The sequence below is a fragment of the Lycorma delicatula genome, chromosome 1, assembly GCF_047948215.1.
Source record: "Lycorma delicatula isolate Av1 chromosome 1, ASM4794821v1, whole genome shotgun sequence".
NCBI classification, from domain to species: Eukaryota; Metazoa; Arthropoda; class Insecta; order Hemiptera; family Fulgoridae; genus Lycorma; species Lycorma delicatula.
In genome coordinates, this window is record NC_134455.1 from 62,962,486 (window position 1) to 62,987,993 (window position 25,508).

General features: G+C 29.2%; 1 protein-coding gene across 2 annotated transcripts in view; it reads left to right on the forward strand.

Moving 5' to 3' along the window:
* LOC142318976 (protein GDAP2 homolog) overlaps positions 1-25,508 on the forward strand; it is a 322,594-nt gene that overhangs the window by 42,412 nt on the left and 254,674 nt on the right. For both annotated transcript variants that reach the window (XM_075355719.1, XM_075355728.1), the window contains exon 3: positions 10,715-10,903. In XM_075355719.1, coding sequence (XP_075211834.1) covers positions 10,719-10,903 — 185 coding nt within the window. In that variant the 5' untranslated portion in view covers positions 10,715-10,718. The remainder of the gene's footprint in view (positions 1-10,714; positions 10,904-25,508) is intronic.

Here is a 25,508-nt window from a genome sequence, read left to right on the forward strand (position 1 = left end):
TGCATCATCTTTGAGAACCAATAAATATTCCTTCTTTAATTTTTCCTTCCTTACATTTGGAAATTTCTGCCTGATGTACAAAATTCCGGGACTATCCATCCTTCTTCATTGCTTTTACAGAATTTTTCATTAGACCTAGCTTAATATGGAGAAGGGGTAAAAATATTGTTTTGGGTTCAACTAAGGGTTCATGAATAATATTTTTCCCATTTGGAGTTAAGTTGTCTCGTTTCTTCCGCTCTTTGGTAACATAATGTTTATCGCTAGCTCGGCCGACCCATTTGCAAAGAAAACACATGTACTTAGTATAGCCTAACTGCATGCCTAACAAAATAGCTATAACTTTCAAATCACCACATATGTTCCAGCTATGTTTTTATAATTTATTTTTTCAAGAATGTCTTTCATCATATCATATGTCTGTTTCAAATTAATACCGTAAGTGATTGGTATTGAAGGATATTTGTTACCGTTGTGTAGTAGAACCACTTTTAACCTATACTTGGATGAATGTATGAAAAGGCGCTAGTCCTCGGGTTTATGAACTTGTCCCAAGTGCAACATAAGCTCATCAATATTTGTGCAATAAACCAAATTATTTTCATGAATAAAGTACTGAGAAAGTTCTTTTTGTCAGCATCGAAAGCCTGAAATTTTTGTATTTTTTTAAAGTAAATTTCGACCTTGCAGTCTTGATCCTAACAGTTTAGCTTGATTTCTTGATAAATTTAAATTCCTAATCAAGTCATTTAATTCACTTTGTGATATAAGATGTGGCTTAGTGGAAGAAAATTAAAAATCAAAATCATTGTCTTCTTCAGTAATGCCTGATTTTTCATTGTTGCTTTCGAAACATACATTCACAGGTGGCTCAGGAACTGGAATAATTTCACTGTGAGGTGCAGGTCTGATTGCAGATTGCAATGAAGGATATTTTACAGTATATTTAGATTTTATTAGAAATTCCAGACATACTTGTTAAACAAAAGTAACAATTGGTTACATGTCCTTTCGTACATGCCAAACCATAGGTACATCAAATGGCAAAGCCTTCTGTGTACCTTTCAGCCATCCTCTTAAATATAAAGAACAATTAGTGCATACTATATGAGGAGCCCACATCTTATCCTTATCACCAATTTTACACTGAAAGTACAAATGATATGCTTTTTTAATTAAAGGTGTAATGTTTTTTATATTTGATTTTATGGTAAGCTTACCACGTACATAACAAAAGGCATCCATATCATTTACACAATTTTGAGTCATTATGACACTGCACTGTTAACAAACTTAAGACAGCAATAAGACTGAACAAAATTAACTCATTTCTAAATCCAGTGCTTAATATAAACAACACAGCTGTGTTTTCAGCTACATGTTTTGACTTGCACAGACATGATTAATCTTGTCCATGAAGGCTCACTCTTCAGTATTAGATATGATGTCATAATATGTGACTGATATGATTTAATTCTTTGTCTAGTATTGTTTATTTATAGCTTACAAATTATGTTAACAAAGTTAAACAATAAAAAATGAGCTAACAAAATACAATGTAGGAGCCTAAAATGCTGACTATATGTTGAAAAATGAAAAAATCCTTTAATTAAAATTTAAAAATTTTTCAAAAATGGTGGGTGATTGAAAAATTCTGAGTTCATATTCATTTTCAGCATCAAAAAACAGATTAAAATCATGTATCGTATGTTAGGAAACAAAAATTATGTTTATAATTGTAATTGATTCATTTTGTTTGGGTTGCTTGTTTCCCAGTCCTGAGAATTTTGTTTACTTGCATATTCATCTAAGAAGAAATTTTATTCTGTCACTAATCAGAATTTGGTAAATAATGTCTATTAATGTTTACAAGATTAAAACGTTTTTAAATGCTGAACATTTTATTCCAGTCTATGTTATCGAATGCCTTTTCTAGGTCTTTAAATGCCAAGTATGTTGGTTTGTTTTTCTTTAATCTTCCTTCTATTATAAATCTGAGTGCTAAAATTGCTTCCCTTGTTCCTATAATCTTCCTGAAACCAAATTGGTCTTCTACTAATACTTTTTCCACTCCTCTCAATTTTTCTGTACAGAATTTTAATTAAGATTTTTGATGCATGACTAGTTAAGCTAATTGTTTTATGTTCTTCACATTTATCTGCTCCTGCTTTCTTTGGTATCATAACTATAACACTCTTTTTGAAGTCTGACAGAACTTCTCCTTTTTTTTAAATATTACACGCCAGTTTGTATAATATATAAATTGCTTCCTCACTACACTACGCAGTAATTTTGCAGGTATTCCGTCTATTGCAGGAGCCTTCAAATCTTTTAATGCTCCCTTAAATTCAGATTGTTTCTCCCCTTTCATCCTCTTCGATTTCCTCTTCTTCCTTTATAACACCATTTTCTAATTCATTTCTCTGTATAACTCTTCAATATATTCCACCCACTTATCGACTTTTCCTTTCGTACTATAAATCGGTATACCATCTTTAACACATTATTCGATTTTAATTTATGTTATTTTCTTTATTTTGTATAAATTCACAGATGGAATGCTTTTCAAATGTATTATTTCTTTTTATAAATTTTTCCAGCAACATAAGTGATGATTCATGTACAAAGCCTGCTAAAGTAGTACTTTTGTTTGTTGTTTTACTCTGACTTCATTTCTTTTTAATATTCTGATTAGTAATGTCAACAATCAGTTCTCAAATAGACCCTAATTAAAAATTGACATTTTTAATTCTGTTGAAACAAATAATAATTGGAAAAAATGGTCTGCTCAAAATGTATTGAACCACTGAGTGTATAAAAAGAAAAAAGTACCTTACCAATCCTAGTTTTGTTCACACACTTTGTGATTACAACTACTTAGTTTATTGAAGCTTCCATTGCTGGAAATATTTAGGACTACAAAATATATTTGTCGTCCTGTTTTGGAATAGTTACCAACTGTGCTGTCCTTATTTGATCTCCCAGCTGTCAAATTGAAGCCTTTTTACTGGATTTGTTATGGACAGTAACCAAAATTACAAGGAGCCTATGGAATCTGAGGGTGGGATTGTTATTGTGAGGAACTACATTGTAATGGTTCCCACAGGTCTCTGGACTCTTGTGTTGAAATGTATCACGAAGATGCAGTTCAGCACAAGAGAGAAAGAGATCAGGTAGAAATTAGTGCAGGTAGAACTGTTTGATCTTCTGCTATATTCATTTTATACAACTTTATGGTAGTTATAAAAACACTAAACATCACTTTTACTTTCCTTCTTACTTATGATCCTTTCTTTGGCCTTGCGTGATGGTGACTTCCACTGTGGTAACTGAACTTTGGTTTTTGGATCATACCTGTTCATCCAAGGTTCATCACCAGTTATTATCGTGATTTGAGGAAGTTAGGATCACTGTTGGCCTACTCCAGCACATTCTGTGCAACAACAGAATAAATCTTTCTCTTCAAGTGAAAGCAGAGTTTGGTAAAAATTTTGCAACCACTCTGAATTAACCAGTCATCCATTAAAATCATATATATCGAACCTTCACTAAACCCAGTGTTATTTGCAATCTCTTTTACAATAAGCCAATGATTTTTCATTAAGAAACTGTGCATGTTAATTACATCTGGGATTTGGTTTGTTAATCACCTACCGGTATGTTGGTTACTTGAAGAAGATCGGCCATTTTAAAAACAGTTGTACTATTCCTTAATTTGTGTAATCTCTTTGGCTTCCTTCCCAAAAGCCTGCTTACAAATTGTTTAGCTTTTGAGTTTCGCAAAGTTGTAAGTAAAACTTGATGCAGTAGTGTCCAATGTATTTCCATCATTACACTTAAAATGTGACAAGGGCTTCTCATCTGTTAGTGTTAAAGACAAGGACATATTGTTTGTGTTAATATCAAGGATGCTATCATATACAATTGTTGCTGATACTTTTTGAATGGCTCTTGTAACTAATTAAAATGTCTAAATTAGCTTTCGTTGAATATTTTTTAATTTAATTATTAGCAATATGTCATGCTTTATAGAGTTAAAAATTTGAGTTTACATCATTTTTCTAAATCTATTTTTTGAATAACATTGCCAGCAAAAATTGTAACTTTAAAATTACTTTAAAATGACTTATAAATATGCAGGATTTAAAAAAAAATAAATTTATTCGCACCAAGCATGGATGGTGTGAATAAAGTATTGTTGTGTTGTAGAGATCTAGAATGTGAATGCGTATGTGTGTGAGATTGCACTGGTTCCATTTTAATGGTTAATGTTTTATTTTCAGCTTTTTAACTTTTCTACAGACAGAAAAGTTGGTTACAGTTTTGCATATGTTTACCAATTACTCGTCGTGTTATCTATGTATGCTATTATTAAATTTTCAGTAACATTGGGTTAATTGTATCATGTTTGAATATATATAATTTTTTATACAGAGTGTAATACGATGTTGGTCCCATCTTCACATTTGGTCTGTTCAAACAGGTTTTGATTTGAATTAATGTACTTTATAGATTATAGCATCGTACTTACTGTGTTTTACTTTATCTTTGTTGATTTGTCAGTTCACTTGATATCAATGAAACAATTACTTAAAATTTTTTTGTGATTTTGTTGATTTTATTTCATATCAAATTTTACATTTTCTCCTTGAACTATTTTGTGTTGCACAGATACTTCATGTATCTGTGCAAACACATTCATTAGCATGTTACTTTATGCTAATTGTAAATTACAGTTTGTAACCTAATCTTCACCAATTCATAATTTAGTAACAAGAGGGAGTTGTGGTTTATAATGCACGTATGGTGCTAAAATTTTAGCTCCCAACAAATGCCAAAGAAATGGTAACGTGTAGTTTGTTGAATTACAATGTATCATTATTATTATTGTTATGATTATTAACTTAAATGCAAACTAATATTCAATGTAATTAAGTTATTCAATTCCTATTAATCCTTCACTTTTTAAGCATGTTGCGCGTGTGTGTGTGTGTGTGTGTGTGTGTGTACCAATTTCAGTTTATTGTACCAATTTTTCAGTCTGTTGTGTGTGTGTGTGTGTACACATGTGCACACACACACACACACACACACAAATTTCTTTATTACAGTCCAATTTTCAGGATAATGTATTTTCAGTGAATAATATTTTGAAAGTATTTGATGTTAAATTGGTGGTAGAATTGTTTTCACATTTATATACTTCTGCTTTCTTTCGTTTTGTAGTAGTTTTAAATATCAAAGTATTTTTTTTATTCTCAGTAATTTTTGCATACTGCAATATAAGCTTTTTCAACTGTACTTCTATCAGACAGTTCAATAATTCATCAATTGCTGTTATTTAATTCTTATTTTAAGTCTTTTAAAGCTGTATGAAATTCAGAACATTTATTCACATAATGTTCTCTGAAATCAGTGATTTTTCTTCTTGCTACATTACTTTATCGGATAAGATTTTTACTCTTGTATGTATTCCTGACACCCATTAGTTATTTCTTTTCTCTATAAAAATGTTTTCCATCTGCTCCTCTGATACTAATCATACTCATAGTACATGTTGGTTTCACCCTTATAAAGTTTTTTTTTAGTTTTCTCAAAGCTATATCTGCCCTTCCATGTGTTAGGCTCTCTGTGCTTATTTAAATTTTTGATTAATTCAATTTCTTACATGTCGATAAAATTTTTTGTCTTCATTACTTTTGTGTTTTTCTAGTTTCTGTGTTCATCCACCATTTCTTTTCTCTACTGAATGAAGACTGTGTATAGTGCATTGTGTTTATTAGAAAAAGGATACAATAAGTTGTTGGTTTATTTTATAGTCTGCCATATTCTTTCCTATGACTAAAATCATTTTGCATGAATCAGAGGTTCTTTCTCTTAGAGTGATTATGTGTTTTTCATGCTTTATTATACAGCTGGTCACGGTAGTGAAAATAGTGATGGTATCGCTTGTGGAGGTGAATATAATGTGAATATTAATTGGCTTGGGATGCTGATACACAGCAGTATATTGGGATCATCAGTGAGAAACTACTTTCTTCACACTCTTTAAGGAAGTCTGGGATGAATATGTTTGTTATTGTTGGAAATAGCTATACCATTTTTGGAAGTGATTTGTATATTGTCAGGTTGCTTATAACCATTACAATTAAGGCCCTTAATACACATACAATCAATTATAATGTTTTCTCATTAGCTATGATTTTCTGTCTGCTGTTACTTTTGTACCTGATTGCCTCTCCTACTTTTATTACTTACTTTTTTAATGTACCCATTAATTTTCTTCTTTTGTGTCATTCACAGCTTCATACTATTGGTCTTTCCCCTCTTAGAACATGGAGACGTCCTGCTACCTGCACCTGGGCTTCTGACCCAAGCTTTTTAAAACAAGATTGTAGTTGTAAAATATGTATGTTTATTTGATACAGAGAATTTCCTTTTATCTATTATGTTTCATTACAGAAAAAAATATAAAAAGTGCAAAACATATTCCATTTTATTCAATAGTTAAACAATGTAAACTAGAAACTAGAACCATTCAAAATTTCCAGTCGATAAATCATCATAAATTTAGAAACTTTTTCTAATACCTGTATGAAATTATGTCTTGAAAACACGTAACAAACTGTGTGATACAGAGTTAAATTTCTGTTGGAAGTGCTGTTATTGAGTAATTGCTAAATTTTGTTTAGCGACATCTGTTTAAACTTATTTCTGAAACTGGTTCACATTGGCTGCAACACATAAAACCCAGCTACTTAGCTTGCCTTACAATTACTGAAATTGAAATTGTATTCTTTGTATTTTTTCCTCATTGAACAATATTCCTTTTTGTGTTTGTAGTGTAAAATTGCCTTTATTTTGTCATGTAATGAGTAATAATATCTGACAGTAACATCTACACAAGGCCATTATTGGGGTTATATTTTTAATATTCTTGCTAAATGAAAAAATACCTATAAAATATTTGTTTATATTTATTTAATGCCTTAATACTTTCTTTAGTTGTTAGTAATGGTTTGCTTCATCATTATTGTTGAAACTGGTTTTAATAACATTTACTTGAACAAATTTAAACCTTTTTTTTTTTTTTAGATAAATACTGTAAACTGTTAATGTTAACCCTTAATATTAATCATTAAAATTTATCTAATCTTTTGTTTACATTTGTCTATTTGTCTCATTTTGTTTTATTAGTAACTTTCTGTTGGCAAATAGAATGTGTTTCTTTAGTTAAAAATGATTTTGATATTTTTATACCGTCCTTTTGCTGAAAGTGTGAACAAACTAATTCACTCAATTCTTGTAGCTTTTTGAGTTACATTATCTCCATGTAACTGTACTTGAAAGTTTTTGAGTTTTGTTAATCTCATTTTTTCCTGCCAATGTGTGTGTGTGTGTGTGTATATATATATATATATATATATATGAATTATAAACCACCAAAACACAGTAATTAGGTAAGTTAACTTACCATATTAATTTCTAATAACTATTTTCCTTTGTTCTAATGTCATTATTGCCAACTGTTAGATTGGCATTAAGAAAAATACACATTTTAAAGATTAAATCATTCTAATACTGGACAGAAAAATTTACCTGTATGCTTATAATATTATTCAAAATATGAAACATAATTTTGAATAAAATGACAAACAATTAAAAGAATGTTTTAATTTAATAGTTATAGAATTTAATACCTACTGAAGATGCAGAATAATGTGAAAACTAGTTACTGGAAATTAATATCGTAAGTTTAACTTATCTAAATTTCTGTATTTCTGGTGGTTTTTTTGTTATTTCATATAACATTAAATTTTATAAACACAATGGCTAGTATGTTAATGAATTATTTGAATATTCAAAAAAAAGATATATATATATATATAATATATATAGAGTGAGAGAGAGAGATAGAATTTGTTTAAATTGAAATATTATATTAATTATTTGCTTTGTATTGTGGTAGGTAATTAATTTATTTGTGACTTCTTGCCAGTTTTTTCACACCACTTTTTTGGCATTATTTGTGGATATTTTTGTCTTGTATAGTTAGATTCAGGAGGAGAATCAGAGGAGTAAAATGTAGTTTATTACTATTTACAGTGTACAGTTTTCAAATTCATGTAAATATAAACAATTCACCATAAATAGCTAATAGTTTATTCACCATAAAGCTATTTAGTTTGTTAATCTGTACAATCAGCTGTTGTAATTGAGTATTCTGCTTTGTTTGTTATGTTAATTTTATAAAACATTGCTTAGAATAATGTGAACTATCTACCTTCTTTTAATGGCATTTTTTATGATAAATAATTTTTTTATTATTGTTTTGCAGAACTTCTTATCAGATAATGTAGTATAGGAATAATGGTAATAAATCGGTGAATTTAGGAAACTAATGATGGGTGGTGATTTTATTTTTTCAGAATTGTGTTTAGCAGTATTTGGATTTTAAGAATCCATGATGGACTAGTTGGACTTAAGTTTTTATTTTTTTTTAAATCTAAAAATAATATTGGTTACTAATAATAAAAACAATCTTTTTTAAATCTTGTAATATTACCTTTAGTGTTTTTTTTATTCTGTACAATCAAAATTTGTTGATATAGAATTCTTTTAATCTTTACCTTTTTAGAAAATGATTTTATCATATGGTTTTTTATTGCGGTATCTTTGAAATGAATTGTGTATAAAAAATTGGTCATATGAAATTTTAAACTTGCTTAGTTTCCTATAATCTCACCTTTTCTTTTGCAATAAAGATTGATAACTGGTTTAATACATGTTTTATTTTTCTCTCTTTTTGCATGAGTACATTCATGTGAATTTCTATTTTCTTCAAAGATTCAAAAAAGGATTTTATATTGGTGTACAACTTTGTGTAGACACAGCAGTTTGATCTATTATTCTTTTACATTTTTAATTCGGATGTCAGTCTCATTCTAATCGTCAATATTCATCTTCCATTTTCAGATCTAGTATTATAATTTTTAATTGACAGATGAAGCCTGTACTTGATGAAAATCCACGTAACAAAAAAAAATTAAATATGTTATTTGGTATCAAAGCCATAGAAGATGTTATTATTTTGAACATAATTTTATATAAGAGTAGGATGCAGTAGTTGAAAGTAGTACTATTTGTAAGGAGTTCAAAGAGAACTAATGTAAAACAAAGTCCAACATCTTGATACAAAAATTGTTATGACTGCTTAAGAATCAGTTAATGTCATAAGTTTGAACGTTTTTTTTTTGCAAATTTATTGATTTTATATTTAATAAAAATGCCAGGTGGTCTGGTGATGTAATTTTTCAGTGTTGTTGACTAGTAGTAGTCTGCGATCAAGAATTATTTGCCAGCTAAATTTGTTGAATAAGTGTTATTTAAAACAGATATACAAAGAAAACTTTATTAACTAAAATTTTAAAACAGAACTTCAACAAACATTGTCACATTATTGATTATTATGAAATTAATATTCTATATTAATTTGTACACATAACTTGACTTGTTAGTGTTTTTTTAATGCCTAAGTTCATTATCCTGCTTCAGTTGATATAACCTGATTTTCTTCTTTGAAAATTTGAGGTTGTTATTCTTCTTTTCTGTTGTCATTGGATTTCAGAGTTCTTATAATGTGATGTTATTTTGACATTTTTCCTTGGATATTTATGCTGCAGTTCGTGTATTGCAACAGTCAGAATTATTTATTATTATTTGGTTGAGCAAGTGATTTTGCTTTTTACTCTTCCTAAGTTGCTTTTTGCAACTTTTGTAAGTCTTATTTTACATCTTATGTGAGTAAGTCTTGTAATAAATTCTTCTCCTGAAATTTAAACAAATTTTTAAAAACATCAAATTTAAAAAAAATCTAACTTTATAGTTTGTAAGAATCCTAATTGTGGTCAAGAAAATAATGTCTGTGGCCGTAAAGGTTTTGTTCTTTAAAGCAAGGTATATATTTTTAATTTTAAAAGGAGTAGGAAGGTAGGAAGTAGAAGTAGGAGTAAGAGTAGGAAGGTTGCTTCAACTGATCTGATTTTTTCAATGCTTAGATAGGATTTTATAGTTTTCAGACGGTCCCACAAATAGTGTAGCTCACCTAGGGTGGTGGTAATAGTTTCCATGGTACCCATTTAAAGAAGAAGAAGGTTGAAGAATAAGAAAAATGGGAAAGTATAGGAAAGGACTATCGACCAGTAGAAAGATGACTGACTGTATCTGATTGGGATGTTTTGCTATGCCGCCCAATGTCATTACAGTGAAGACTTGAAACCGCTCTACATTCATTGTTGTTTTGCTATGTACTTATAAGATTACCAGAAAACTATTTGAATTTGCGAATTTAGAAGATTCTTAGAGTAACTTGACTAACTATACTTCTTTTTATTATTTAACATATTAAAAAAATTTTATTTTTTAACGTATTAAATCTGCTCTAAATAATACTTTTAAACCCTGATTTTTAATGTAGTTATGTTTAAATTCATGATGTTTTATTACCGTACTTGTAATGCAAAGTTTATGAAATTCCCACATTAAATTTTTTTTATACTATGATTAATTCTCCATATAAGCTCAAAGCTTGTGCTGGCAATATTGAATGGAAATTTTTTAGCATATAAAATATGCGACACATGATTGTGATTTAAACCTGGGACTTCTTGATGAAAAACCAAGGAAGGCATTTTTTAAACTTTTTTTTTCCCAGGTGAATGGTTGCAGGAATGAACATGGAAGACCCACTGGGCATAGCTCCATCAGTGGTGTCTGTCAGTGACCTGAAACGATTGAGTCAGTCTGCACCTGCACATCATCCAGCTCAGTGTAATATGAATAATAATCATCCTCTTAGTCCGTTTCCATTCAACCCATCTCTGAATGACAAGATTGTGCTTTGGTAAGTCATTTTATTTGTCTTATCTGTTTATATTTTATGTATGAAATTGACTGTTATGCTAGTAACAAATGCCAAAAAAATGCATGCAGTTTTTTAATTTTAAAGACGTACAGTAATCAGTTTATTAAATGTTGCTATTTTGTTATTCATTCATTAATTCAGTGGATTCCAGTTAATAGGACCACCGGTTATTTAGGCAGCTATCTAATTGGGGCATTTTTATTAAAACAGAAAAATATTGGTATAATTTATATAAAATTATGCCATTTTAACGGTCCAAAATGCTGCTTATAAGGACTGTTTGTTTCTTTCTTTTACTTCTAAAATAACAAAATTTTATTAGTAATTTAAATTACCTGACTGTTGCTGAATGTTGTATTGAGGGAGGTAACTTCCTTCTATCATTGGTCTGCACAGAACGTAGTGTGCAGTGACACAGATGGCATACAGTTTTAACGAAGCAAATGTTTTTATTTTCTTCATTACGAGTCTGTTGTTCATTGTGTATGCTGCTGTTATCATTTTTAATCACTTTTGCTTAAATTTTTACTTTTGTTAATAATTTAATTTTTTTAATCACTTTTATCTTTTTACTTTGAAGTGTTAGTTTAGTTAAAAGTCTGTGTTCATAATTTATCTAATTTGTCACCATGATGTAAATACATGACATGCCAGAAAGAATTGTTTTACTAGACGAAATAAAAAGTTATCCATCAAACACTGGTCAGCATAAAGTTGCAGAACTTCTGGGAGCATCAAAAACTACAATAATTTGGATTTTACGGAAAGAAGAAACTCTTCGCAGTGAATGGTTTAACAAACGTGAAGGAGAAGGAACTTCTCAAAAAAGAAAATTTGAAGGAAAGGATCCACATGTTGAGAAAGCTTTAAATGAATTGTTTTCTACCATTACTAGTCAAGGAGTAAGTGTGAGTGGACTTATGCTATAACAAAAAGTAGAAGAGCTTGCAAAGTAATTAGGGCACTGTGATTTCAAAGCAACAGACGATTGGTTGTCGCGTTGGAAATTGAGACATGAAATAAAATTTAAAAAAGCTCATGGTGAAAAGGCAAGCATTGATACTGACAATGCTGAATCATGGAAGAGTTTCAAATTTCCTGAAATAATGAAGAAATATTCACCCGATGACATTTTTTTTTTTTTTGGTCTTCAGTCATTTCATTGGTTTGATGTAGCTCTCCAAGATTCCCTATCTAGTGCTAGTCGTTTCATTTCTATATACCCCGTACATCCTACATCCCTAACAATTTGTTTTACATATTCCAAACGTGGCCTGCCTACACAATTTTTCCTTCTACCTATCCTAATATTAAAGCGACTATTCCAAGATGTCTTAGTATGTGGCCTATAAGTCTGTCTCTTCTTTTAACTATATTTTTCAAAATGCTTCTTTCTTCATCTATTTGCCACAATACTTCTTCATTTATCACTTTATCCACCCATCTGATTTTAACATTTCCCTATAGCACCACATTTCAAAAGCTTTTAATCTTTTCTTCTCAGATACTCCGATCAATTCCATATAAAGCGACACTCCAAACATATACTTTCAAAAATCTTTTTCTGACGTTTAAATTAATTTTTGATGTAAACAAATTATATTTCTGACTGAATGCTCGTTTCGCTTGTGCTATTTGGCATTTTATATCGCTCCTGCTTCGTCCATCTTTAGTAATTCTACTTCCCAAATAACAAAATTCTTCTACCTCCATAATCTTTTCTCCTCCTATTTTCATATTCAGTGGTCCATCTTTGTTATTTCTACTACATTTCATTACTTTTGTTTTGTTCTTGTTTATTTTCATGCGATAGTTCTTGCGTAGGACTTCATCTATGCCATTCATTGTTTCTTCTAAATCCTTTTTACTCTCGGCTAGAATTACTATATCATCAGCAAATAGTAACATCTTTATCTTTTCACCTTGTACTGTTACTCCGAATCTAAATTGTTCATTAACATCAATAACTGCTAGTTCCATGTAAAGATTAAAAAGTAACAGGGATAGGGAACATCCTTGTCAGACTCCTTTCTTATTACAGCTTCTTTCTTATATTCTTCAATTATTACTGTTGCTGTTTGGTTCTTGTAAATGTTAGCAATTGTTCTTCTATCTCTGTATTTGAACCCTAATTTTCTTAAAATGCTGAACATTTTATTCCAGTCTACGTTATCGAATGCCTTTTCTAGGTCTATAAACGCCAAGTATGTTGGTTTGTTTTTCTTTAATCTTCCTTCTACTATTAATATTAGGCCTAAAATTGCTTCCCTTGTCCCTATACTTTTCCTGAAACCAAATTGGTCTTCTCCTAACACTTCTTCCACTCTCCTCTTAATTCTTCTGTGTAGAATTCTAGTTAAGATTTTTGATGTATGACTAGTTAAACTAATTGTTCTGTATTCTTCACATTTATCTGCCCCTGCTTTCTTTGGTATCATGACTATAACACTTTTTTGAAGTCTGACGGAACGTCCCCTTTTTCATAAATATTACACACCAGTTTGTATAATCTATCAATCGCTTCCTCATCTGCACTGCACAGTTATTCTACAGGTACTCCGTCTATTCCAGGAGCCTTTCTGCCATTTAAATCTTTTAATGCTCCCTTAAATTCAGATCTCAGTATTGTTTCTCCCATTTCATCCTCTTCAACTTCCTCTTCTTCCTCTATAACACCATTTTCTAATTCATTTCCTCCGTATAACTCTTCAATATATTCCACCCACCTATCGACTTTACCTGTCGTATTATAAATTGGTGTACCATCTTTGTTTAACACATTATTAGATTTTAATTTGACATCTGTAATGCAGATGAAACAGGCCAATTTTATCGCACTATGCCAGATGGGTCTTCTTTTACAAACACATTGCGTTGTCTGGCTCGAAAACCAATGGCTCAACCAACAAAGCACTGTGCTTTGTTGCATGAATATGTCTGGCAGTGACAAATTAAAACTTCTTGTCATTTGTAAAGTAGGTAAATCACAATTTTTTGAATGGTTTAGAATGGTATACTCTACCTGTGCACTACTATTTTAATAGAAAAGCCTGGATTATGAGCCTAATTTTTCATGATTATCTGAGTGCTTGGGACAATAACAGAAAAAATCAAGAAAGAATTGCATGTTTATTGGTATTGTGCTGTCCATCCTAGCATAGATTTATGAAACATTCAAATTGAGTTTCTGCCACCAAATACGAGTTTAATTCAACTGCTTGACATGAGAATAATAAAAAATTAAAAATTTATTTACCGAAGTTAACTAATAAGTTACATTTTACAAGAAATTGAAGGAAACATGTTCATTTCCTTGGCTACAGCCCAAGTGCACGTGTAAATTTGATGCAGGCAATTCAGTTTGTAGCCAATAGTTGGAATGAAGTGAAAAGTAGCACTATCAGAAATTGCTTTGCCTAAAGTGGTTTAAAAGTCAATGCCGACAAAGATACTGAAATAGTTAATGCTGATGACAATGATTACGGTTTTTTGCAGCGCCAGGTTCAAAATTTTGAAGTGTTTTCAAATATACATGAAAAAATATAAATGCTATGATGAGAATGAAACCGGTGATGAAGAGATAATTAAAAACATTAATGGTACTCAACAACTGGATAAGATTGAAGAAGATGAAGATGAACCCGATGTCAAATGTGTATCTAACAAGATGCAAAAAAATTAATTGATGGACTTCAGCATTATTTTATAAAAGAAGGCAGTGAAGGAAGCCTGCTAGAAGAACTACAAGTCTGTGTGAAATTAGTAGAATGCCAAATATTAAAAGGAAGATGACAAAGCAAAATAAAAAACTTTTAAAAAGTTTAAACAAGACACATTAAAGTATTTTTTATTTTACTGATCATAAATAGCATTCATTACTGTATTCTGTACCTCTGTTTTGTTTATTAATAGTTTTGTTTTATCTATCTTGTTTTTTTTTTAAATTATGTAAGATTATAAAAACTATTCAGTAAAGCATTGTACCAGAACAGTAGTTCTTTTTAAATGTAATAGGCCTGTTTTTACATGTAGCTATGTAATGTAAAAGGATAGTAAATAATGTACTATATTCTTTTTCTTCTTCTTCTTTTTCTTTCTTTTTCCTGTTTAGCCTCCAGTAACTACTGTTTAGATAATACTTCAGAGGATGAATGAGGATGATGTGTATGAGTGTAAATGAAGTGTAGTCTTGTACATTCTCAGTTCGACCATACCTGAGATGTTTGGTTAATTGAAACCCAACCACCAAAGAACACCGGTATCCACGATCTAGTATTCAAATCCGTGTAAAAAAAGCTGGCTTTACTAGGACTTGAACGCTGGAACTCTCGACTTCCAAATCAGCTGATTTGGGAAGACGCGTTCACCATTAGACCAACCCGGTGGCTTAATGTACTATATTCTATTTGACACGTATTGCACGGTAGAGTATTTAAATTTTTATTATGTTGTAATTTACAGTATTGTTCATGTAATCTTATTAGAAATAAAATTCAGAATAGTAAATCGCTAATTTGAGTTTAATAATTAGAATACACTCGTATACCACTATATATTTGTACATAGCTCCTCATTTTTCACTTAATAGGGCCAGCCATTAAATAGGACCATTTAGCCACGGTACCTAAGTGGTCCGATTATCCAGAATCCACTGTATTTAAATGCAGAACTGTATAGGTGTTCTGTTTCTTTAGATGAATATAGTGAAATATTTTTACATAAAAATTGCTTCAAAAAATGTAAATTATTCACTATTATAAACATTAACTTAAACATAGCTTTCTCTGTTCTTTTGGCCTAACTTTGTAAATGAGGTAATAGTTGAACTTTCACTTGACAAAATGTTCATTTATTTATTAAAAATAATTATTTAAAAACAACAAATTTATTACAAAAACAAAAGTTGTTAGAATTACGTATGAACACTGACTTTATTGATAACTTGTTATCCTCAGTATATTTAATTAAATACAAAACAGATTTGTGTATATTTTATAAAATATTGCATAGTAAAGTGTAATTCTTATCTCTGTTTTACATATTTTGGTTAAAAGAGTGTACTATTATGATTACTTCTTTGACTTTTATTTTTATATTTACTTTTGTATGAATGTTATTTGTTGATTACAATCAGCACCTCAATACTATATGTTGAATTTAATTTGAAGCAGCTTATAATGAGAAATTAATTAATTTTAATGAGTTTTATAAAATTGTGTTTGTTTGGATATTTCTTTTGATAAAGTTGAGTTTTTTTATGATTATTCTAAAACATATTGTTGAGATGAGAGCAGAAAAATATAACTATTATAAAGTAGTGCAGTTTATCATGTATAAAATGAGAATTGATTTGTGCATTAATAAAACTAATTTTTATTATGGAAAGAGACACAGATGTTAAAGAATTTTTGTGTGTAACTAATTTTGGCTTTTGTTTATTCTTTCACCATACAGGTTAGATTTACAATTTATATCTTACTCATTTAAAAAAAAAAATTGTTTAATCGTATGGGGTTTCATTTCATTTATATTGAACAATTTTTTTTCTTTATATATAAATTTTCCAGTTAAAGTATTTATTAAAAATATATATTTCCTTGAAAGTTAAAATAACTAAAATGAAGAACAGCAAATCAATATTGCACTTTGCTTGTCAGGTTGATTTTTCTACTATAACTTTAAAAATTAGTTTAGGTAGTGTTACTAAAATAACTTTCAGTAGTATTTTTTACATTCCTTAGTCTATCTGTCTATTTTAAGACAATCTCTTTTTGGTAATTGCACAATCTCTTTGCTCGGTATTGAATAAATCCTTTTGCTAAACTGTATATCTGTTGACAAGTGCTTAGTAATTAGAAAACAAAAACATATTATTGTTAATTTTGTTGCTTTATTTATTTAAATAAACTTTGGTATAAATAATTTCTTTTTGAGTTTGATGTTTTAACTAGAATGGCTGCAGCAACCAAAAAATAGTGATTGCAAATGAATGATTTTTCTCTCTTCAGTTAAGTTGTAGAACAATTTGAAGAAAATATCGTTAGTGGATGCCAATATTTCCAATTCAATAAGTTTTGAATGAAGTATTAAATAAAAGTGATTGAAATGCAGACAATCATATATAAAATAACACAAAACAACCCCAAACACAGTAACAGAACCCTAAAAAACTAATACCAAAAGTCAATTTTTGCGGGATTCCGCATCATCTGTCTGTACAAAATTACATCAAATATAAACAAAAAATAAATAAATAAAAACTAAAAATTTAGAAAACTTGAACCCTAATAACCACAACACTTGAACAATATAACTAAACACCAGCTGGAATGATATTAAATTTAAAACATCACGCTACTACGTTCGTAAACACTTGCCAATTGCTATAAACCAATTATGTCTTTAACATCATCTTCAAAAACAACCTGTTGATTAATCATCTCATACTTTTGTTTAAATTGATAAATTTCTCAAGTACACCCATTCTTTTACTGTTGTTACAAATTTCCAAAATTTCTAAATTATTTTTATTGTCAGTAATACTATGCCTACTTAGCAACAAATGGTCGGCCATCTTAGACACACCTGTCTTTTTGCTTCTGTAAGCATTGTAATGTTCCATAAATCACTTTTATAAAGATCTGTTAGTTTTCCCTATATAAATTTTATTACATTCATGACATTTAATTTTATATATTCCTGTTAAATCCTCTCAATCACTTTTATTATTATTATTATTCCTTAAATATTTTATAATATGGTCATTTGGTTTTTAAGATTTTTTTATTTATTTTTATCATAAATATCAGTAATTTTTCATATTATTTTGCTTGTATAACTAAATGTATTCTAGAAAAAAACTATTAATAATCTCTTTGTTATTTTCATTTTTTTGCAATTTTGTAAAATTACCATGGTACATAATTCTCGGCTTTCTATCTTTTCTATAACCCCAATATCAACACCATTAAATACTGTTATTTGTTGTTTAATTATATCTACTTCCTTCTTAAGTTTGTTATTACTGTTCCTTGTATAATATAAAGCTCTAAAAATCAGGTTTTTTTGACCATGGGTGATCAGAATTTGCACATATTGTAATGTCATTCACTGTAGGTTTTCTATAAACTGATGTTTCTATAATATTGCTTTCATTTATTTCAATTGTAATATCTAAGAAATGTATTTTTCTATTCTTTTCCATTTTGCACATAAATCTTAAATTATCATTATTTAACTGGATCATATTTAAACAAAATATCATCAACATACCTCATCCATAACAAAACTTTGTGCACACTCAGTACACCATGAACTATAATACTTTCGAAATACTGTATAAAAATTTCAGAAATAATCACAGAAATACGTGAACCCATAGGTAAATCCTTTGTTTGTGAATCACACTTGTTCTCACATTAGAAATAATTTTGGAGACAAATATTCCTCGCAATGGTGATCAAAGCGTTTGTAAAATCCCAGGTTTCCTTCAAATTGTTTTTTATTTCTATTGTTTTATCAACCGGTATACTAAGGTATATGTTGGTGATGTTATAACTCACCATTTTACTGTTACAGTTAACTTAAATAGAATTTAACTTATTTACCACTTTGTAACCATTCTTAACATCATATTTGTACTCAAGATTCATTTTTATTCTAAGAATTTTGGCTACTACTTTAGCTATAAAATATGCAGGTGTTGTGGTTTTATATATATATATATTTATAATTTTACCTTATGAATTTTAATCACTTTTTTGTTTATGAGCACTTTTTTAGAGATTGTTTCTTCATCATATGAATTATGTGTTTAATAATAAAAAGTTATTAATTTCAAAATGTAGGAAAAATCATTTAACAAAACCATATACATACTGCATGTTGCAATCATTTGTGTAAGTTAATACTAATAATTTTGGTGCTTTATTTAAATGAAATTGAAACTTTAAATGGAATATTCAATAATTATTATTTCTCTCATCCCAACCAAAATGCCATTGTTAAATTTTAGTTACTATATTTGACATTTATTGTGTACTTTTCCAAAGGTATGACATATAAATTAGTAGTTATTAACTTTTAAAAATTGTTTTTTTTTTTTTTTTTTTTAATATAAAACGCAAATTTAAATTTACTGTTATGATCTGCACAATTATATGCTGTGCATGTTAGTGATAATCTTTTTATTTATTTATTTTTTTAATTTCAGTTAATCACCCGTACAAAATTTTTTAAATTTTGTTTTGTAACTAATCGCTTTGTTATAAGTATTTAATAATTTATTTATTTTTATTTAATTAATAAAAATTACATTTAAAAAAATTCTATTTATTAATTTTTTTATTTCTGTTTTATATGCTATTTTAGAGTCAATTAGATATATATTTTTTTTTTTAAATCGGTAATTATGTTATAAATATTATTATAAGTTATTGGTAAATAAATTTTATTTAAATATCAATTAGATATATATTTTTTTTTTAAATCGGTAATTATGTTATAAATATTATTATAAGTTATTGGTAAATAAATTTTATTTAAATATTTATAAAATCTGAAAATTCCTATTTCATATTATCACACAAACTTGATGTGGTTAATTAATCAATTACAATTTTTTTTAAAAAAGAAAAGTGTTATCCATTGAAACATTTACAAAGATTTAAGTATGACAAATAGGAACCCAATTATGGTGATCATTATTATCATAACATAAAAATGCTATGATTTATTCTCTAAAGTGGGAAGGTATAACAATATTATTCAAAATTAATAATAAATTTAAATGTCATACCATTGAAAAATTATATGTAATTAAAAATAATGAAATGAATAATTATAAAAAGTATGAAGTGATTATAATAATAATAATAACAACGAGAATATATTACTATTAATATAATAATGATGAGTTAAGTAATAATTCATTATTATTTAAGTGATAATGGGGTTAGAAAAATTATAAACATTAATTTACTTTAAATAAACCATTAAACATAATTACTTCTAGCTTGCACAAACAGTTGCAATTGCTAGCAGTAGATAGTTTTGTCAAATGAATGGAAGAAGATAGATGTGTGTTAATTATATTTTTAAATTAATAATTTTTCAATGTGACACTTTTTTATTGAATGCTTGACTCATTTGATGAAATAGTGATTTGTACAAAAGTACACAAATAATTAAAAATGAATAAGATAAATTATTGTTTAAATAAAATATTTTTAATATATTTATAGTTTAATAATGTTAAGAAAAGTAATTGAAAACATTTTGTAGTTATTTGTTAGAAATTATTGTGAAAATTTAAGGTATTGAAATAAATATACTATGTAAATTACTGAAAAAGTGAAGTATTTATTTATATATTATATATATATATATATATACAAGACTGGTAAGTGGACCTGAGTAAAAGATTCCTACCAATTAAGAAGAGCACAGTAGAAAATATAATAATGGAAGGAATCCAGAAAGGAGCTAACAGATCCGTTTAACAATTGTTTTTTGTAATATTCCCCACTGACATACAATAAACAGATGTTCTTCCGTGAAAAGAGTTACCAGACCCAGGTTAGGAATGCATGAGAACGAAAGGACTCTGTGGATTGTTCTCACAGGTAAGAAGATACTCCAGGGAAGACCAGTTGAAATCAGTTTGGCTAATAAGTCTAAGCGAGACGTTATGATGTCAGTCTGCAAGATTGACATCTGTGAGATGTCAGTCAGCGAGAGTATTCTGCAAAGAGGTTTTTTCTAGTTTAGGTTCAACGCAATTATGATGGGGTCAGTCTATTTGAGGTGACCCAAAAAAAACATAAGCCGGTTGCTTAACCAATTAAAAAAAAACTGAAACTTAACCACATGTCTCAGGACCTTAAAACTACTTTTTTTTTTAATTTTTTGTTTAAGCAGTTTACCTGTGGCGGTCTGTAAATAAATCCTCACAATTACTTTAAATTCTGTTTTGTATGTAATCACAGTTTATTATTATTGACATTTATTATTGTTGTTGTTGTGGTTGTGATTACTATGATCACTATTTGTTTATTATTGCCAATATTTTAATTATTATTGTTGCTTATTATTATTACCATTGTCATTATTATTGATTTGTCTTGTTTTACGTATGTTCTTTAACTAATAAACTGTAATTATATAAACATTTTCAATTGTCAATCTATCAATATCCTGATCGAGCTGCGAACATGCAATCAATCTTTTATTTATTTTTTTTTATGTTTTTTTAATTTATTTCTTAAATTTATATTTAAATTGGAATCCTGGAAATCATTCATAGAAATAATTTTAAATTAGGATTAAAAAACCAAAATAAATATTTCTAAATGTTAGTAAGGTTAAATAAATTATTAAATATAGTTTGAACATTTTTCTTCTTTAGTTTAAGATTCTAAATTTTGGTAAATAAGGGCTGAAATTTATGAATGTATCAAACAGGGTGTAGGTCTGTGTTCTACATGTACATAAAAATACAAAAAAGTGGGTTTTTGGAGTCCTTGTAGCCAATTTCAAGCTAGGGAATCCAGACTACAGAATTCATAAGGTTTACTTTTTCCTCTTTTGTAATACAAATTCATGGGAAAAAACAAGCATTATAATAAAAAAAAAGACAAAAGTGTAAAGTAATTTTTCCAATTCTTATTTTAATTAACTTGTTTTTTTAAGTTTATGCTGAATTAAATAAAATCAACTATTAATTAAACTTAACCAACACATAATTTGAATTGGCTTTTAACAGCTGAAATTAAAAAATGAATTGTAAATATGTACTTTTTTAAGTCCTGTTATATTTTTAATGTTATTTTATTTTAAATTTTTTGTTTTATTTTTATTTTTTAAAAAATTAATAAGCCTGAAAAAAATTATGCCCATAGGAAAAAATTGTTACAAGAAAAAATGCAAACCTGAGCAACCTGGAATTTAATAAAAACTATATACTAGATTATAATATCCCATTGACTGTGATAATGGTGAAAACAGCCTTACATCTAGAACATAGCCTTAATCTAGGAAATTATGTGCAGTTAATTTTATATTAAAAAAATTCATGCCGTTTAGATGGTATTAAAAAAAAAGTCACTTTTGGTGGATCACTCCATAACGACTAAAACGTTTATTGATTGGTCTAGTGGATTTTCAACATGCAATCAGACAAAATCTTGGTATAGAAGTCAAATGAATAACCTCCTTTTTTAAATGTTGGAAATTGTACTATAATTTAACATGTAAAAGATAGCATTCCTATTACAGATTGATTCACTAACCTTCAAGCCTTTTTTTAAATGTAACTTAGTTTAAAATTAATTACATGTTGTTTTTACCTTATATAAACATAAAATTGTTTCATTGACTTATTTTATTTATAATCGTTAAAATTAGTTTTTCCTGTTAATTTTTCAATAGGGAAAAGCAATTTTAAAATTATTTCTCATTATTCTTTTACGTGTTAGTAATAGATAGACAGTCACTCCGGCTACATCATTTAAATTTGAATTTGTGAAGTGCTTGCATCATTGTGTAGTAAGTTGCTGTTGACTTCTCTTGGTTTCTAGATTTGTTCTCAAGAGGCTTTTGTTTTTACATGTTGTCATTTGCTAGTCTTGAAAAGTGCTTTCATTAAAAAAAAGGATGGTTGTTTTTTGCAATGTATTTATTTTGTCTACTGTATTAATATTAATTTCATTACAGAAATTAAAAGTAATCTCTTGGCTTAGTTTTTCTACAGGAATTTTATTCCTGTATTTATTTTTTTCATCTCTGTTTAATTATAGAAAAAGAATAAAGCAATTTTTTTTTAACAATTTAAAAAATTACTCCTTATGAAAATTTCTCAAGCTTCCTAAGAGATTGGTGTTGTCTTTTCATTGATGAAGGATCTCTTCATTTATTATTAATTTTTTTCTTTAGTTTGTGAATTCCTTTTATAAAATTGTTGATTTAGTGATAGGATTATGGTTTATGAAAAGTTCTTGATTTGCTTTCTTGGAAAATGGTGCTGCATTGCTAATTACTTTGTACCCTACCCAATAATTCTTTTCATCTGTGATAAAGAGATGGATTAAGTTTAAAAATTAATATTATTGATGATAATTACTTTATCATTGAGTTTAATAATTATTTTAACAATGAATAATAACAATTATTCATAAAAGATAGAACAAATATTATTTTACCTGTAGGAAATCACAAAATTGTTATAGATGCAAATAAGTTGACAAGTAATAAAGAATACTGAAGCTGTTAGTATAGAATTTTATAACTGCTTCAAGTATTAGTATTACTAATACTAATTACTATTAGTATTACTTATTACTATATAAATCAAGCAGTTGATTTGTAAATTTAACATAAATATTTCTAATTCTTACAAGGTGCAGGTTCCTTTTAAAAGGAATAAGTAATTGAACTGTTTATGGAGTAAAACCTCTGAACAGTGTATAACTCAGGACATGACAAATGTTTTTTGTTTGAGGGCATCCGTAGTTTAGGGAATATGAGAAAATGGTAATACAGTAAGTGTAGTGCTATGTAATGATAAATATTAACCTGCATTAGTCTTATATTTGAAAATTAAAATTGAAACTAAAATGAATATAAATTACTGTATGTGGTAATATCTTTAAATTTTAATTTATATCCTTCACCAAAAGTCAGTTGATAATGAACTTAAATTTGTTGTAATTAATATACATATTAATTTAATTATTCGCTACTATCATTGTAAAATGCTGTTTATGTTTTTTAGTTAAAATTTTGTAAAATAATTAATTGGGGGAAAAAATATTTTTTTAAATATTTTAAGTCTCTGTTAGTTGACTGCTTGGAAATAAAAAAAATTTTAAAAATTGTTTATAGAATCTTTTATAAAAGTGTTTTATTCAAATAAATCTGCAAATTAAACGTATAGATGAAGTGTTAACTAACTTTAAACTAAATGAAAATTAATCAAAACAATATTGAACATAGTTTTATTTTTTTTTAATTAAAGAAATTGGTAATTTGTTTTTTTTCTGTTTGCTAATGTGTTTTCCTGAAACGTACTTGTTTCACTAAATGAAAAATTAAATACCATGTCATCAGGAGCATGATTCACCTTTTCTGTTTTACTCCAACAACTTTGTGACAACTAAACATGGTTGATAGCATGACTGAAAAATCTGGAAACTCATGCGATTTCATTTTCGGTCTGGAAAATCATGAAAATTTGAAAAGTTTCCGGAAATTTAAAAATATCACGTGTACAAATGCAGTACTTCTGATGCTTGTGCCCAGTGGCAGAACTCCACTTTCTGGCATTAGTGCGCAGAAGTAGTGTACCGAAGTAATACTTTTGCACATAACATTTTTTCTTGTATGCCTTTTTTTACATAAAATTTGATAAAAGTTAAAAATATTTGTTTACATCTTGTTTTTTCTGGGCAAATTTTTTAAATGTCGCTACGTTTAATTAAAACTCGTTACAAGTTAAGCAATTTATATATCAATTTAAATTTTATTCAAAAGTTTGAAGTATTTTGACTTTTTCTATAATTTCAATTAAATACAATTATCTGTCATAATTTTGCGCACAAAATTATAAAAAGTTACGTATGTAACATGTGCGTGAACTTAGGTGGCTTTAAGTTACTTCTGGTCGGACATTGCGAGACTGCGTGGTGAAACCAAAACAGCAAGGCGGAGGATGCAGCGCGCACGACGAAGGGACTCTGAGCGCCTACAGGAGGAAACGGAGGTGTTCCACGCGGCACGAAGAAGCCTTTGTAGAGCCATTAAGGCTGCCAAACAAGAGGCGTGGCAACACCTCATGGAAGACCTGGAGCAAGATCCGAAGGGGCAGGGCCTACCAGATCGTCACCAAGAAGTTTGGTAGGCGGCTGACCCCATTGACAAGGGAACAGTCTCTCACAGCGATAACGGAGCTCTTCCACGTCGAAGAGGAGGAATGGGAACCGATAGCTGGTGATCAACAAAGACGCTTCACTGTAGAAGAACTACAGTGGGCGTCCAAGAAGATGAGCCTGCGGAAGAGCCCGGGCCCAGATAACATCCCTGGGTCCTGGAAGATCGACCATCGACGTCGTCCGACGGGTGCTAGAGTGGGCCAGAGTCCAGTCGGCAGGCACGTGGCGACGAAGGAAGATCCCATTGATCATTCTTCTAGACATCAGGAATGCATTTAACAGCGTGCCATGGGGAGTGATCATGGGAATACTCCGGGAGAGAGGGATCAGCGGCTACTTGCTCGCCGTAATAAATGACTACCTGCATGAGAGATCTCTGCGGGTACGCACAGAGGAAGGAGAAGATGACTTCAACATGTTTGTAGGCGTTCCGCAGGGGTCGGTGCTTGGGCCTCTTCTTTGGAACATCGCGTACGACGGCCTTCTGCGGGAAGAACTCCCGGAAGGATGCCAGTCGGTCGCGTACGCAGATGACCTCGCGCTGATGGTGTCGGGACGGACGGAGGAGGAGGTAGAAGATAAGGCAAACTTGGCGGTGGCAGTCGTCAGCAGACGGCTGGGGGAGAGAGGACTACGACTGGCACCGCACAAGACGGCGG